The 18,516-nt window shown below is 43.3% G+C and overlaps 1 protein-coding gene across 1 annotated transcript in view; it reads right to left on the reverse strand.

Annotated features, from left to right (window-relative positions):
• The window catches only part of LOC140734935 (tryptophan 5-hydroxylase 2-like), a 63,676-nt gene that overhangs the window by 14,430 nt on the left and 30,730 nt on the right, over positions 1 to 18,516 (reverse strand). The window contains exons 5-8 of the mRNA XM_073059654.1: positions 14,525 to 14,592; positions 9,216 to 9,412; positions 7,237 to 7,372; positions 1,187 to 1,313 (exon numbers count right to left, since the gene is read on the reverse strand). Of these exons, the coding sequence (XP_072915755.1) occupies positions 1,187 to 1,313; positions 7,237 to 7,372; positions 9,216 to 9,412; positions 14,525 to 14,592 (528 nt within the window). The remainder of the gene's footprint in view (positions 1 to 1,186; positions 1,314 to 7,236; positions 7,373 to 9,215; positions 9,413 to 14,524; positions 14,593 to 18,516) is intronic.

Below are 18,516 nucleotides of genomic sequence, written 5' to 3' on the forward strand. Positions count from 1 at the left end.
CCCTCAAAACTTTGTATACTGTACCTCTATTAAGTCTCCTCTCAGTCTTCTACGTTCCAAGGAATGAAGTCCTAACCTATTCAATCTTTGTTTATCGCTCAGGTCCTCCAGGCCTGGTAACATCCTTGTAAATTTTCTCTGTGCTCTTTCAACTTACTTACACCTTTCCTGTAAGTAGGTGACCAAAACTACACACCATGCTACTAACTAGGCCTCACCAATGTCTGAAACAGCTTCAACATAACATCTTGTCTCCTGTACTCAATACATTGATTGATGAGGCCAATGTGCCAAAAGCTTTCTTTACGGCCCTATCTACCTGTGATGTCACCTTCAATGGATTATGGGCCTCTGGATTTACTGTCTGTTCCCAGTCTACAGGAAAACCATGGAATGTTTTCCTTTGAGAAAGATGAAAATTCAGATTGTGTGAGGCGGAGGGGGTTATGGGGATCGATATTCTTGTTGTGTTTTGTGCAGGGGGAGGGGTGTTTGGAGGTGGATATTCTTTTCCTGTTGTGTTAGTTTTTTGTGCGAGGAAGGAGTTTGGGAGTCAATGCTCTTGTTCTGCTTTGTACAACTGGTGGGGGTTTGGAGGGGGTCGATATTCTTGTTCCATTATATACGAGGTAGAGGGTGGGGGGTTGATTTTCTTGAATCATTTTGTGTGAGGGGAGGGGGTTGGAGCGGTGATATTCTTGCTCTGTTTTGTACAAGGGGAGGGGGTTTGGGAGTTGATGCTCGTGTTGCGTTTTGTATGAGGAAAAAGTGTTCAGGGTCAATAATGTTCTTATTGTATTGTGTTAGTTGTCTTCTGGGGAGGTGGGAATTTGCTGTCAATGTTCTTGTTACGTTTTGTGCAAGGAGGGGGTTTGGGGGTCGATGTTCTTGTTGCGTTTTTGCAGGGAGGGGGGGTTGGGGGTCAATTTTCCTGTGTTGTGTTGATTTTTTTCTGTGGGAGGGTGGGAATTTGGGGTCGATGTTCTTGTTGCGTTTTGTGCAGGGTGGGGTCAATGATCATGTTGCTGCTCCTTTTTTGTGCAGGGGGTGGGGGGTTTGCTGTTTCTCTTTGAACGGTTTCCATGTTTTTTTTTGTTTCGTGGCTGTCTGGAGAAGACGAATCTCAAAGTTGTATACTGCTTACATACTTTGGCAATAAATGGACCTTTGAACCTTAAAATCTTACAGTGGCTAACTTCTGCACATCTTCATCTGATGCAGCAAGGGATACAAGACCCAGTTCTTGGGAAAACTCTGCAAAACTTGGCTCTGCCAGCAAGGGGACATGTCCCAGCAGCTCATGACACGTGTCCCTGTAAAATAAATGTTAACATGACGATTATTTTGTACATTTGTAGAACAAAAGTGTTTTAGCCAAATTAGTCATCAGCAAGTACATGAACATCCACACTGTGCTTAGAGAGATAGTTAAAACACTGTGTTCAATGACTGCTTGCTTATCAAGGTAGAGGTTTTTCTAATTGGATTGTTACTCAGATATTGATCGTTTAGCTGGGCTGACATTATAATACTGATTCTGACTAGCTGCATCAGCATCTGGTACCAGGTTGGGGGCTGGGTAGTTACTGCACAGGATCAAAGTACGCTGCCGGGAGTAGTAAACTCTGTCAGCTCCCTCATGGACATTACCCTTCGTAGTATCCAGGTCAGCTTCAAAAGACCATACCTCAAGAAATACAGTGTCCATCATTAAGGACTCCCATCACCCAGGTCATGCCTTGTTCTCATTGTTACCACCAGGTAGGAGGTACAGAAGCCTGAAGACACACACTCAATGATTCAGAAACAGCTTCTTCCCCTCTGCCATCAGATTTCTGAGTAAACATTGAACCCGTGAACACTACCTTACTACTTTTTTATTTCAGTTTTTGCACTACTAATTTAACTTTTATATATATACTTACCGTAAATCACAGCTTTTTCTATATTTATCATGTATTGCATTGTATTGCTGCCACAAAGTTAACAAATTTCACGAGATATACCAGTGATATGAAAGCTGATTTTGATTCTCATTCTGATAACTGATAAAGCTGCAATAGTTCATTCTAAAGACGAGGTCTATCCAGATAGAGAGATACAAACTAATGAGGGGTATAGATTGGGTAAATGCAAGCAGGCTTCTTTCCACTGAGGTAGGGTGAGACTAGAACTAACGGGCATGGATTAAGGGTAAAAGGTAAAAAGTTTAAGGGGAACATGAGGGGAAACTTCTACACTAGAGGGTTGTGAGAGTGTGGAACAAGCTGCCAGCACAAGTGATGCGTGCAAGCTTGAATTCAAAGTTTAAGAGAACTTTGAGTCGGTATATGGATGGCAGGGGTTTGGAGGGCTAAGGTCCCGGTGCAGGTCAATGGGAATAAGAAGTTAAAATGGTTCAGCACTGACTCGATAGGCCAAAGGGCTTATTCCTGTGCTCTACTTTTCTATGACTCTATGTTTGAGCCCCTGAATTTTCTTTCTCTGCTTCTACATCACACAAAAGATTTTTTTTTTAAAGTCTGTTGATAAAAAACACCAACAGGCAGAATTTTCCTCTTCCACTGTGCTCATTTTTCCTGGTGTCCTTACTCCAAAGTTGTTGCATCAAGTAAGAGGTTACAGGCATTTGGAGAAATTAAGCAGGCCAGAATTTCTTTCCTTACAGAGGACAAGGCTGAGGGAGACAGCCACGGGGAAACCCTGCCGACAAGGAAAGAAATGGACAAGAAACTCAGTCACCTAACAGAAACCATCGGAAGGACTGGTGAGAACACGAACTGAGAAGCAGTTCCAGCTAACAACACTGAAACTTTAGTGAGGAGATGAAGTAAACACCTGGGGAAGAAAACCTCTTTCTGTTAATGAAAAAAATGTGGAGGAGGCAGAAACACAAACGTGAATCAGTAGTCCACTGAACAGTTTCTATCCTCAACTCAAAACTTGGCACTGTAGGAATTACCTTCATAGTACAAGAATATGTTATCAATACATTAGTGAGTTTCGGACATATAGGGCTCATCAGCTGGGGTCAGCAGCTCACCTGGAAGGAAAACTCGGATCTCAAACCTCCGCTGCCTTGCAGCTACACCCACTCAAGAAGAAGGCTTCGCAAGCAAGGCCCAAGGGAAAAATCCAGAGCTGGAATCCCTGAGGCCATCCTGTATTGAGTTCAACACTGACTGGCAACTCCTGTGATGCTGCTGGTGCCAAACTGTATTGGTCTCTGCCGTTCCTTTTGGTTCATCAGACGCATGAAGAGAAGGAGCCTGCTGTATGGGCAACAGCTTGCTCTCCATATTGTACCGCCCTGGATTGCATATCTAGACAGCTAGGATGAAACATCCATATTTGACCCTGGCTGATGAATACCTCAACTCAACAGCATCAATGAGTCAGAATATTCATTGGTGCAGTAGTAAAACATGGACCGTATTCTAGATCTAATCACCTTCCAGCATTTCATCAAACTTTCAGCTTCCAAAGTATTCATACTTTGATAAGAAATTTACTTTGAACTTTGAAGACATTCAGCCACAGAATTCCTCCAGCAGAGAGTTTGCTGTTCCACCTGTAACAGATGACAAAACTGGAAGTATCTTTTTCTTACGGACTGCCGTATTCAGGGAGCAGCCTCATCATCAGCACCGTCTCAAGGATGGCCCCTCCATGCAGAATGCATTTCCACCAGAGCTGAAGAAAAATGACATTCCACGATCCTTTGACTAAACTTGGATGTAGAGACCCAGTTTAACAGGTCGCTTTGCCCCAGGATTTCTGGAGACCTGTTTATGGATGCTATATGAACCTTTATACATTGCTGGTGCAGGCCTGTCATAGTACTGATAAAGAGGGTTTAAACCAGGGGTTCCCAGACTTTTTTATGCCGTCAACCCTTATCATTGCCCAGGGGTCTGTGGACCCCAGATTGGGAACCCCTGGTTTAAACTAATTTGGTAGGGGAAGCAAAGAGATAGGGCTGAGGATGGGGCAGTAGGTTTACAAACAGAGGCAGTGTGCACTGAGACTGTCAGGAAGGACAAGCAGATGCCAGGACAAAATTGCAGTCAGTGGGATGAATTGAAGTGTAACATGGGGACAAAAATCAAAAGTACAATGACTACTGGACTGGAGGTGTTACATTTGAATACACATAGATTGTGGAATAAGGTAGCGCGGGTAGAGATTGGCAGGTGCGATGTTGTGGGCATCACTGAGTCAGGGCTGAAAGAAGATCATAGTTAGGAGCTTAACATCCAAGGCCATACCTTGTAATGAAAGGATAGGCAGGCAGGTAGAGGGTGGTTTTGTGGGTAAAAAAATGAAATCAAATCCTTAGAAAGAGGTGACATGGGATTAGTAGATGTTGAAACCTTGTGGGTAGAGTTAAGAAACTGCAAGTGTAAAAAGATCCTGATGGGAGTTATATACGGGCTTCTGAACAGTAGCCAGGACGTGGGCTACAAATTACAGTGGGAGATGGAAAGGGCATGTCAAAAGGGCAATGTTATGTTAGAATGGGTTTTACTATGCAGGTAGATTGGGAAAATCAGGTGGTGCGGGATCTCAAGAGATAGAATCTGTAGAATGCCTACGAGGTGGCACTTTAGAGCATCTTGTGGTTGAGTCAACTCGAGGAAAAGAAATTCTGGATTGGGTGTAATGAACCAGATTTTATTAGAGAGCTGGGTGTAATTTCTATCCAATTTTGGATAGAAACATCCAAAAGATGAAGAAGTATTCTAGAGGGAGGCTGAGGCAACTATGGTTGACAAGGAAAGTCAAAAACAACATGAAAGCAAAAGTGAGGGCATATAATATAGTAAAAATTAGCAGGATCTTAGAAGATTGGGAAGCTTTTAAAAACCAACAGAAAACAACTCAAAAAGCCTTAAGGAGAGAAAAGATAAAATATTAAGGTAATCTAGCCAATATTATAAAAAAGGGTACCAAAAGATTTTTTTGAGATATAAAAAGAGTAAAAGAGAAGCAAGAATAATGGGAGAATAATGGTAGAAATGGTAGAAGTGGCAGACAAAATTACTAAGAATTTTGCGTCAGTCTTCACCGTGGAAGACACTTGCAGTATACCAAAAATTCAAGAGTGTCAGGGGCCAGAAGTGAATGTAGTTGCCATTATTAGGGAGAAGGTGCTTGGGAAGCTGAAAGGTCTGAAGGTAGATAAGTCACCTGGAGCAAATAGGTTGCACCCAGGGGTTCAGAACAAAGTGGCTGCAGAAATTGTGGAGATAATAGTCATGATCTGGAATGGTCCCAGAGGACTGGAAAATAGCAAATGTCACTATTATTTAAGAGAGGGAGGCAAAAGAAAGGAAATTATAGTCCAGTTAGCCTGACTTCATGCTTGGGAAGATGTTGAAATCCATTATTAAGGATGAGATCTTAGGGTACATGGAGGCACATGATAAAATAGGCTAAAGTCAACATGCTTTTCTTTAGGAGAAATCTTGCCAAACCAGTCTGTTGGAATTCTTTGAGGAAATAATAGGCCGAATAGACAAAGGAGAGCCAGAGGATGTTGCATACTTGGATCTTCAGAAAGCCTTTGACAAGGTGCCACACATGAGGCTGCTACATGAGCCCACGGTATTACAAGAAATATACTAGCATGGATAGAAGATTGGCTGACTGGCAGGAGGCAATGAGTGGGAATAAAAGGAGCCACTTCTGATTGGCTGCCAGTGACTACTGGAGTTCCACAGGAGTGAGCATTGGGACTGATTCTTTTCACATTATGACAGTGATTTGGATGACGGAATTGATGGTTTTGTGGCCAAGTTTGCAGATAATACGAAGAAAGGTAGAGGGGCAAGTAGTATTGAGGAAGCAGAGAGTCTTGAAAGTCTTGTGTGGGGAATGTGGACAAAGACTGGGGGCAGAATGGGACAATGACTGAGTAGGAGAGGGGAGCGAACAGTGAGAGCAGGGGAGAGAGGGACAGTTATGGAGGGGGAGAATAGCAATATCTAAGAGGCTTTGAGGCAGACACAATAGAGGGAGAACAGTAGAGGGATGAGGACCACAGTCAGGTAGAGGCAATCAGTTTAAATTGCCATCATGGTCAGCACAGACATTGTGGGCTGAAGGGCCTGTTCTTGTTCTATATTTTCTGTGTTTTCCTGTTTAAGAAGTACTTTGATGAAAATCTAATGTGCTATAATCTACAAGGCACCAGGAGAAGTACTAGGATGTGGGTCCTGACAACTGTTTTTTAAACTCAGCTGAACAAACACTAGCATAGACATATGGCCATCTTCTTTGCTTTGCATTCTATAATTTCACCATACAATTAAATATACTACAAAATGTATTCTGCGTTTATCCTGCTGAACCATTTCATGAATTCTTAGTCATAGAAAAGTACAACACAGAAAAAGGCTCTTCGACCCATCTAGTTCATCCTGAACCAGTTAAACTGCCCACTCCCAGCAACCTGCACTGGGACCATAGTCCTCCATATCCCTACCATCCATGTGCCTGTCCAAACTTCTCTTAAACATTGAAATTGAAATCTCATGCACCACTTCTGCTAGCAACTCATTCCACATTCTCATGACCCTCTGCGTGAAGAAGTTTCCCCTCATGTTCCCCTTGAACTTTTCCCCTTTCACCCTTAACCCACGATCTCTGGTTGTAGTCCCACACAACCTCAATGGAGAAAGCCTACTTGCATTTACCCTATCTATACCCCTCATAATTCTGTATACCTCTATCAAATCTCCTCTTGATTGAAGGAGGGAGCTGAACAACAAGATTTCAACAAAGTTCCAGTTGAAAGACTTACTACCAACTCTGCAGTTAGAACAGTAATGATTACACATTGGCCTGCTTTTCAGAAATGGATTTGCGATCACAAGATCATCACCAATTCCAATGGAATTTCATCCCAAAATTTAATCACCATGCCAACATTAGTAACAGAATTTGTTGAGCAAATGGGGAATTTGGAAAATATTGATACCCAAAAACACTTCTTCAACTCTTGCACATCAGGACTGGAACAATGCAAAGATGTATCATACAGTTGAGGTTTACTCTAACGATTGCAAAATAATATTTGCCTTAAGATTGGTTTGAGTTACAGTAATATTTTGATACTTCTGAAATTAATCATTGCCAAAAGCAAAATACAATATTCATCAATAACCTAAGCTATGTTGTCAAAAGTTTCATAAAGACTTGTTATATAGGTTGGTCAGGTAAACAGAAACTCACGGTTCTGGAGTGTAGAAAGGATCGGAGCCGTGGCGCACGTACTGGGTGCAATGGAAAACCCGGAAAGCTAGTCCAGCTAAAAAGTCTCTTGGGGACAAATATCCAGCCACCGGCCGCAGAACAAAGCCTGATCGTTCTGGAAAATTCAGATGTTAAACAGCTCGTTAAATTCAGTCTATTAACAGGAAATCCATAAACCAGCCATTAATAAGACCCTGATTTTGAGAATGAACTTCAAAATATTGCAGTTGAGACAGAAAAAAAATTGCTTGATTTACTTGAGATAATTTGCAATTATTAGTAAGTATATTCATTTCTGGGAGAAGTAGTTTAAAATAATTGATTTCACATTGATACACGTCTGTTCGCTGTTACCTGAGAAACTACAACTTCCGAGTCCACGCTCCAATCCACTCAACTGTCTGGTTTGGGTTTTGGGGTCTGCGTATGGTGGTCAGAGAGCAGTTACACACTGGAGAGCATTCTGGCTAATTGCATCACCTCCTTTATCCAATGGTCCACTCTCCTCTCCTATCAGATTCCTTCTTCTCCAGCCTATTGACTTTTTTACCTATCACCTCCCAGCTTCATATTTCATCTCCCCTCCCCCACCCATCTGGCTTCACCTTTCACCTTCTAGCTTGGTCTCCTTCCCCACCCCCACCTTTTTATTCTGCGATCTTCCCCCTTCCTTCTCCGTTCTGAAGACGGTTCTCGGCTGGAAACATCAACTGTTTATTCATTTCCACAGATGCTGCCTGACCTGCTGAGTTCCTCCAGTGTTTTGTGTGTGTTGCATTGGATTTCCTGCCAATGTAGAATCTTTGGTGTTTGTGGTTGCTTCATCTCCCGATATGGAGGCTCCATTGCACAGTATCACAAAGAGCAGCGGAGGGTTGTAGACATCTCCATCATAGCCAGTAGTCTCACCAGCACTGAGCATGTCTTCAAGAGGCAACGCCTCAAGAAAGCAGCAGCCATCATTACCAACAGACCCTCACCCTCCAAGACACGCTCTTTTCTCATTACTATAATCAGGGAGGAGGTACAGGAGCCTGAAGACCCACATGCAATGTTTTAGGAGCGGCTTCTTCCCCTCTGCCGTCAGATTTCTGAACAATCCAAGAACCTATGAACACTATCTTATTATTCCTCATTCGCACAATTTATTCTTTATCGTAACCTATCATGATTTTGTATGTTTTCCACAACAAATTTCGACAAACAACAACAAATTTCGTGACTCTAGTCACAGGGAGCAAACCCCACTCAGACGGTACCGGGGGTGGGTTTTGAACCCAGATCTTTGACACTGCGAGACTGCCACTCTACCCACACCCGCAGAAAGCAGCTGCAATCCCCGCAATCACAGCGATGTTGTCACGGCACAATTTGTATTAAACAGGAAATGAACCCGGATCAGAATCAGAGTAAGTATCGCCGGTACATGTCATGAAATTTGTTGTCTTTGCGGCAGCCAGTAGTGCCATACACAATAATAGGGGGAGAAAATGAATTAAACCATGCATAAATAACAATTAAAAAGCAGTGATGTTCATGGGTTCAATGTCCATTCAGAAATTTGATGGCAGAGGGGAAGAAGTTATTCCTGAATCATTGTGTCAGCCTCCTTCCTGATAGTGGCAATGAGAACAGGGCTGTGGTGAACTACATATACCTGTCTGGACTGCTCCTGTGGCTCCTCCCACAGACCCCTGTATAAAGGCGACTGAGGCCTGTTGCCCAGCCTCATTCCCCAGGATGTAGTGTTGTTCATTCTTCCAGTCAATAAAAGCCGATACCTCGCTTCCTACGTCTCAGAGTGAGTTATTGATGGTGCATCAAGGGCATGACCTGGGTGATAGGGTTCTTAATGATGGGTGCCTCCTTTTTGAGGCATCGTTCCTTGAGGATGTCCTAGTTATTACGGTGTAGTCTCCCTTTTGGTAGGCAATAATCCTACCAATGCTGACAAATACCTTTCAAAAATGCAGACACGTCTTCCAGTTGAGGGATATTATCCTCTCTGTAGCCACAGTACTTGGTTAGGAGGGGGAAATTCTTCAGGTACTCTTGGCACGCATGAGTTGGATAAAGCTTTGTCAGCTCTCTGAACACCATTCCCCAGGTGCGAATTTCTTCTTCGGTGTATTCAACTCTAGGAATAGGCTGACCACTAGAGGGCAGTAAGTGGACGTGTTAGCAAACAGTAAATCTCACCAGATTGAAAGTTTAATATTAGCTATAATTATAAAGAATACACACTGAAAATTCATTTTGAGAAGTTATAAATTTTCAATGATTAAATCTACCCTAGTTTTTGTGTTGATTTTGGAATACTCTATCCCAGAGGGGTGTAGAGACTCAATCATTGAATACATTCAGATCAAGACACGTTAGCACCTTCACTCCATCCACTGCATTAGCCCAGATCTTCAATTCCACTACCCATTTCATCACCAACATACTTGTCCATGGCCTCCTTCACTGCCAGGTTGAGGTTAAGCATAAATTAGATGAAAATTACTTCATATTCCACCTGGATATTCTCCAACTTGATGGCGTGAACACTGGCTTCTCTCACTTCCAGTAACTAACTCCCTCTGTTTCTTTCCCCACTTTATTATCCTCCTGATCCAACAGTGCCCCTTCACCATCTCTCTTTTCCTTGCCCCCTCCCCATCCTCTCCATTCGCCCATTATTCACACACTTCTACCTCCTTCCTTTTATTCCATGATCCACTGTTCTCTCCTATCAGATTCTATCTTCTTGGGTCATTTCCACCTATCAGCTCCCAGCTTCTTGCATCATTCCCACCCCGCTCACTCTCTCATCAGCCCATCACTCCCTCACTTGGATCCACCTATCACCTACCAGCTCTTGCTCCACCTCTACCCCACCTTTTCATACTCACTATCACTCCTCTTTCTTTCCATCCCAGAGACACAAAACATCAATCATCCTCTTCCCTTCTGTAGATGCTGCCTAATCTGCTGAGTTTCTCCAGCTCCTTTGTTCAAGACAAACAGAGATCGGTTTTTACAGGTTAAGGGAATAAAGGAATGCAAGGTTAGTATAGAAAAGTGGGTTTTCCTTATAAGATCAACCAGAGTATTGAACAGTGGAGGAGACATGATGTCTTCATGTCTCTCTTGAACTTATGAAATCCATTTTGAAACTTGTGTTCTTTTGGTGCTGTCAGCACCACATAAAGTGAAACCTTTGGAGGTCTTAAGTCTAGGTGAACTAATTCTTTTCAAACAGTGGTCTTCTCCAGGGAAGTCCCTGGAATCGAAGATGATTTACTCCCACTCTGGTCCAATGGGCTCTGAGGTAGTTGATGAAGCCAGTGTGGGAATTGGAGACCGACCAGAGATGGGGGCAGGAGATGGATGTCAGGGTTGGAGGTGGATAGCTTCTGAGGTGACCCATTCCACCTGCTGGTACAGCCTTGTGTTTCTCCTTGCCATCCCAAATGTTTCTTCTCCTCTTTGAACAGTCATGGGCCAGGATTTCCCTGAACCAGTCGGAGAGTTCAAAGAGACTTTGAGCACATCTGCTGACCTCTTTCCTCGAGCAGAGAGCAGAATGCCTATTCTGGTGTCAGGCATGAATTGACATTGCCTGTCCAACATAACCATGAGTTCTGATGAAGGGTCTTCTACCCAAATCATTCACTCGTTTCTCTTTCCACACATACTGCTCGAGTGCTTCTGATGTATCAGGATTGCCACCAGTTCTCATTATCATAGATACATACACTGCCAACGTAAGTCTTGCCGGACATCGCAGGAATTCTGTCTGCGTGAAAGGAGACGAAATCCTCAAGCTGTATGTACCCTTCAGGGGTAGTGTCCTGGACCCACATTTCTGTCAGGATGGGCACACAGCTATCCCTCATCTCTCATTAATTCAATCTCAGATGCAGGTAATCTAGTTTATTTTCCAGAGATCCAATGTTTGAAAGCAGAATCGGTGGGAGAAAAGGCCTGAAAAGTTTTACCTTCAGTCTTACACAAATACCAGGCCATACTCCATCGATGCCTTTGCTACATAATCGCTGTTGGTAGATCTATACTGCAACTCTTTCCATCAACTGGAGATGAACAATTTAAATGAAATTTCCCCAGATCAAGTGCCTGCCTTTTTCCTTGCGCGTGGCTTCCGATGTAGTCTCCCCTGGCTGGCCAAAGCAGATGACAACACAGCACACAATAAGCACCAGCTGCAGAGCATATCTGCTGTCACTAGTGAGGTAGACTTGCATCACTTGGAGCTCTTATTATCTAGCAGAGTCTTGTGATCTTGAGAAAGATGTAAAGGATGTACAATCACACCATTAGTTGGAGCCAGGGTGATCACTGCAACTGGACATCTCGCCATCTTTCAATCACAGAGTGGTTGTGTGTATTACATGGGCATATTGCCCCTTTGTTATGTACTGTGTCACATGACATGACAATCATGGTCTTGCCATGACCATTATTTCTACAAAAGTGGTTTGCCATTGTCTTATTCTGGGCAGTGTCTTTACAAGACGGGTGACCCCAGCCATTATCAATACTCTTCAGAGATCGTCTGCCTGGTGTCAGTGGTTGCATAACCAGGACTTGTGATATGCACCAGCTGCTCGTACGGCCATCCACCACCTGCTCCCATGGCTTCAGGTGACCCTGATTTGGTGGGGGGAGGGGGTCTCAGCAGGTGCTACACCTTTCGCAAGGGTGACCTGCAGGCTAGTGGAAAGGAGTGCCTTACACCTCCTTTGGCAGAGAGGTATCTCCACCCTGCTACCAACATGGCCATTTGCTTGATATAATTGTGCGGTAGGTTGAAAGGTCGGCTTGGAATCATTGAGCAAAGGGCCTGTGTTCTAAATTAACTGTATGCTGTTGGGCTACTGTGAAACACAATGCAAGTGAGTACACTTCAATTTATGCATACACTTAAGTCGTAAGTGAATAGGACTTGTGCTTGTCTATCCATGGACAGTTGCTTAACTGAAGGAACAGCATGGAAGCTCCTTCTATAGCTAAATGGCCAACAAGGAGAGATAAGGTGCATAGATCTGTAATCAGCTGAAATTGCATCAGTCACAGTAAAGTCCTTTGCCAATGCTTTTGAGCAATTTTGCTTTCAGAGCCCACACGTACTGTCCAGTGTACAGGGAGATATGATTTGATGAGATATGATATGAAGGTACTGGATATGAAATCACTGGTGGCAACTTGACCTCCAAATGCACCTATATGCACCTATAACCTATATGATCTTCCCTCGGATAATTCTCTAAATCAGAGTAACTTAGTTCTGAAAGACCTCAGGCCCTCATTAGAGCCACAGCAACTTCCAAAGGTGTGACCACCATGGTTGTTCTTCCTACCTACTCACCGGCCGAAGTCCTGTGGTGGATCTCTCCTGCAATTCTCTACATCAGCCAGAGATGAACAATTTAACTGAAATCTCCCAAAATCAACTGTCTGCAAGAAACTTAAGTCAGCTCCATCACAGGGACTAGCCACCATAGTGCTCCAGGACATCTTCAAGTCAGCTCCATCACAGGGACTAGCCACCATAGTGCTCCAGGACATCTTCAAGTCAGCTCCATCACAGGGACTAGCCTCCATAGTGCTCCAGGACATCTTCAAGTCAGCTCCATCACAGGGACTAGCCACCATAGTGCTCCAGGACATCTTCAAGTCAGCTCCATCACAGGGACTAGCCTCCATAGTGTTCCAGGACATCTTCAAGTCAGCTCCATCACAGGGACTAGCCTCCATAGTGCTCCAGGACATCTTCAAGTCAGCTCCATCACAGGGACTAGCCACCATAGTGTTCCAGGACATCTTCAAGTCAGCTCCATCACAGGGACTAGCCTCCATAGTGCTCCAGGACATCTTCAAGTCAGCTCCATCACAGGGACTAGCCACCATAGTGCTCCAGGACATCTTCAAGTCAGCTCCATCACAGGGACTAGCCTCCATAGTGTTCCAGGACATCTTCAAGTCAGCTCCATCACAGGGACTAGCCTCCATAGTGCTCCAGGACATCTTCAAGTCAGCTCCATCACAGGGACTAGCCTCCATAGTGCTCCAGGACATCTTCAAGTCAGCTCCATCACAGGGACTAGCCTCCATAGTGCTCCAGGACATCTTCAAGTCAGCTCCATCACAGGGACTAGCCTCCATAGTGCTCCAGGACATCTTCAAGTCAGCTCCATCACAGGGACTAGCCTCCATAGTGTTCCAGGACATCTTCAAGTCAGCTCCATCACAGGGACTAGCCTCCATAGTGTTCCAGGACATCTTCAAGTCAGCTCCATCACAGGGACTAGCCTCCATAGTGTTCCAGGACATCTTCAAGTCAGCTCCATCACAGGGACTAGCCACCATAGTGCTCCAGGACATCTTCAAGTCAGCTCCATCACAGGGACTAGCCTCCATAGTGCTCCAGGACATCTTCAAGTCAGCTCCATCACAGGGACTAGCCTCCATAGTGTTCCAGGACATCTTCAAGTCAGCTCCATCACAGGGACTAGCCTCCATAGTGCTCCAGGACATCTTCAAGTCAGCTCCATCACAGGGACTAGCCTCCATAGTGTTCCAGGACATCTTCAAGTCAGCTCCATCACAGGGACTAGCCTCCATAGTGTTCCAGGACATCTTCAAGTCAGCTCCATCACAGGGACTAGCCTCCATAGTGTTCCAGGACATCTTCAAGTCAGCTCCATCACAGGGACTAGCCACCATAGTGCTCCAGGACATCTTCAAGGAATGATGCCTCAAAAAGGTGTCTGACATTAAAGACCCGCACCACCCAGGACATGCCCTCTTCTCATTGTTACCATCAAGGAGATAATCGTCAAGAAGGCATACACTGAGTGATTCAGGAACAGCTTCTTCCTCTCTGCATCTGATATCTGAATGGACATTGAACCCATGAACACTGCCTCAATACTTCTTTTTATTTTTATTTGTGACTATTGATTTAATTTAACTATAATAAATATACTTACTGTAATTCATGTGTTTTCTCTATTATGTATTGCATTGTACTGATGCCCATTTCATGACATATGCCAATGATATCAAACCTGATTCTGAATCCTATGTACTTAAGATTTATAGTTCATAGAACAACCTCCCGTAGCAGTCACTCATTGCCCAATAGAAAACCTGTTCGACACACAAGCTTTATATTGGGACACAGCCATTGTAACCAATGTTAAGGACTATGTGACAAGCTGATCTGAAAACTTTTACTGTCATGTTATCTTCTAACACTTACATTTTGTAATTCATGGCGACATCCACAAAATATTTTCTTCGCCCTCTGTAGACATTATCTTTAAAACCCTGTCAACGGAGAGATTCAAAACTGCATTTACTCTTTTAACAGTAGCAAGAGTGAAACTCTGAAGTCCTTCACATTGATGTAAATGTGTATGCAGCTAAAAATAGAACATTTTAAAGGGTATCACAGAACATGGCAATGTTAACAGAGCAAGGGTTATTTCCATGCTAAAAGCCAGTGACCACTTTATTAGGTACAGGAATGGAACCCAGTGAGATCTTCTGCTGCTGTAAGCCCATCCTCTTCAAGCTTTGACGTGTTGTGCATTCCGTGATGTTCTTCTGCACACCACTCTTAGAGTGCATGCCTATTTGAGTTACAGTCAGCTTGAACCAGTCTGTCCATTTCCCTCCAACCTCTCCCATTAATAAGGCGTTTTCACCCACAGAACTGCTGTTTCCTGCATGTTTTTTTTCTGTTTTTGGTTTTTTTTGCACCATTCTCTGTAATATTTAGAGACGTTTGTGTGTGAAAATCCCAAGATATGAGCAGTTTCTGAGATACTCAAACCATCACGTCTGGCACCAACAATCTTTCCACGGTCAAAGTCACTTCCCTATTCTGATGTTTGGTCTTAACAACAACTGAACCTCTTGACCATGTCTGCATGCTTTTATGCACTGAGTTGCTACCACATGATTGGATAATTAAATATTTGCATTAACGGCAGGTGTACAGGTGTGTACCTAATAAAGTGGCCATTGAGTGATATAGTAGACTTCAAAGTCAAAGTCTAAGTAAATTTATTATCAAAGTATATATAAGTCATCACATATAACCCTGAGTTTCATTTTCCTGTAATCATACTCAGAAAATCTATAGAATGGTAACTAAACAGGAACAATGAAAAATCAACCAGCGTGCAGAAGACAACAAACAGTGCAAATGCAAATATAAATGAATAGTAATAAATAATGAGAACATGAGATAATGAGATAAAACGAGTCCTTAAAGTGAGATCATTGGTTGTGGTAACATCTCAATGGATGGGCAAGTGAATGTAGTTTTCCCCTTTTGTTCAAGGTTGAGGGGTTGTAACTGTTCTTGAACCTGGTGGTGCGAGTCCCGAGGTTCTTGTACTTTCTACGTGCTGTCAGCAGTGAGAAAAGAGCATGTCCTGGGTGGTGGGGATCTCTGATGATGGACGCTGCTTTCCTATGACAGCTTTTCATGTCGATGTGCTCAGTGGTTGGGAGGGTTTTACCCATGATGTACTGAGCCGAATCAACTGCCTTTTGCAGAATTTTCCATTCAAAGGCGTTGCTGTTTCCATTCCAGGCCATAATGCAAGCAGTCAGTACACTTTCCACAATGGAGATTGTGGAGGAGATTACACCATAAAAAAAGGTTTCTAGTCCCTCACATTTTAATCATTTTCAAGAGAGCCCAAATTGGAATTTCCAGGATTCAGGAACAGTGAAAGAAATTGTGGATCTTTAAGCGGGTTTTTGCCACAACTGTACACAACTTCAATGGGGTCACACAGTTTTGGTCTCATAGCTTATACTTGTCCTGAAGATTATGTTCAGAAGAATTTTTTTTTGCTTGAAGATTAAATGGACTGGGAAAATTTCTCTATGGTTTAGAAGAATAACAGTTACTACCCCTCAGCCTTCAGGCTCTTGAACCAAAGGGGATAAATTCACTCAACTTCACTTACCCCATCATTGAACTGTTCCCATAACTAATGGACTCACTTTCATTGACGCTTCATTTCACATTCTTGATATTTACTATTTTTTTGTATTTGCAGAGTTTACTGTCTTCTGCACGCTGGTTGAACACCCTAGTTGGGTAGTCTTTCATTGACTCTGTTATGGTTATTATTCTATAGATTTATTGAGTATGCCCACAAGAAAATGAATCACAGCGTTGTATACGTACTTTGATAATAAACTTACTTTGAACTTTGAAGATGCCTTGAAACAAAAGATTTTGATGGAGGGAGCTGACAATGTCAATGCTATGAGGCTGCTTTCCCTGATCTGGGGGGCATCTCAGAAAAAATAGTCAAAATGTTAAAAGATTGGAGCAACTGGGCTTGTATACACTGGAATTTAGAAGGATGAGAGGGGATCTGATTGAAACATATAAAATTATTAAGGGATTGGACACGCTGGAGGCAGGAAGCATGTTCCCGCTGATGGGGGAGTCCAGAACTAGAGGCCACAGTTTAAGAATAAGGGGTAGGCCATTTAGAACAGAGATGCCGAAAAACTTATTCACCCAGAGAGTGGTGGATATGTGGAATGCTCTGCCCCAGAAGGCAGTGGAGGCCAAGTCTCTGGATGCATTCAAGAAAGAGTTAGATAGAGCTCTTATAGGTAGCGGGGTCAAAGGATATGGGGAGAGGGCAGGAACGGGGTACTAATTGTGTATGATCAGCCATGATCACAGTGAATAGCGATGCTGGCTAGAAGGGCCGAATGGCCTACTCCTGCACCTACGGCCTATTGTCTATTGTCTAATTGTGAATTGTTGGAAAGCCAGAGACAGGTGCACACTGTATATCTAGGCGGAGATGAAGAGATGGAGCTCAGTAGTGAAGATCTTGCCATCTAAAGCCTAAGAAAAAGGGAAAACCTCATAGATTAGGTGAAATAAAATGATTTCTGCAATATAGGGACAGTAGTTAGTACAACGCTTTGTAGTACAGGCGACCCGGGTTCACTTCTTGCCGGTCTGTGTAAGGAGATTGTATGTTCTCTCCACGACTGTGTGAGTTTCTCCCGGGTACTTCAGTTTTCTCCCACAGACCAAAGACCAACTGGGAAGTAGGTTAATCGGTCATTGTAAATTTGATTAGGCTATGGTTAAATCATGGGTTGCTGAGCAGCACAGTTCAAAGGGCCAGAAGGGCCTATTCTGTGCTGTATCTCACTAAGTTAATAAATAGGGAATTGAGCAAGGTGAGACCATGATTAGATCAGGAAAATCTAAATTAAACAGCTGAAAAATGTCACCAGTCTCCAGCGCCATCAGGTGGAAAATACTAATTCTACCTCGAACTTTATTTCCCTCAGCTTAATGCTGCTATGTTTACATTGCCATGCAAGCTATGTATAGTTTGTGTTAATTTATGTGTGTGTGATGTGCAGTGTCTTTTTCATGGAATTTATACCCTTGGCATGCGCAATTAAAATAAACTGCATCTTTGGCAAGTTTTGATCGGCACGGCTTGTTGATAGGACTCTTCAGCTCATGTTATGATGTGTTTCCGGTTTCAAGTCTCTGGTCGCTCCCTTCTTGTTGCTATTTTGTGCAACTTTGAGTGGGGCAGCCTGCAGATAAGGAGCAGCACAGCGCTAGATTGAACCAAGCTGAATATGCCTGGACTCCTTCAATGACTTTGTGGGTTAGCGTTTTTATATTCTGTGTTTCTCACTCTTTATTTTTCCATCTGCATTTTTTGAGGGGGGGGGTGATGTTTTTCTTTGGACGGACTCCATGATGTTTCTTTGTTTTGTGGATGTCTGTGGGAAGACAAATCTCGGGGTTGTGTACCGCATACACACTCTGATAATAAATGTGCTTTGAATCTTAACTGACCAAGTAAGCTTGATGTAAACCTGCTGCGACTCAGTGCACTCATGTTGAATGTTAGGTGCTTCGTCGCCAAAAGCAGAGTCAGAACTAGGAGTGCCCAGTCTTCCCAGTGGTCATTTCAGCTGTTGGAAATATCTACACTGTTAAACCTTGCTACAGTTACCGGGATACAGAGACACCAGGTAGATTTGCAAGTGTTGTTTTTGCCTGTGTTTCCATGCAAAGTTATTGTTGTCTAGAGTATACCCACCAGGTGGATTCCTGAGACGGAAAGATAATGATAAGGTGGGTACTAAGAGCCTTCTGAATGGGGTCTAGAAGTAACGAGCACGTATCCAGTCATTTCAAACTGAGAACAGGAGCAACTTCTTTGCTCAGAG

Source organism: Hemitrygon akajei, chromosome 10 (assembly GCF_048418815.1).
Source record: "Hemitrygon akajei chromosome 10, sHemAka1.3, whole genome shotgun sequence".
Classification (NCBI taxonomy): Eukaryota; Metazoa; Chordata; class Chondrichthyes; order Myliobatiformes; family Dasyatidae; genus Hemitrygon; species Hemitrygon akajei.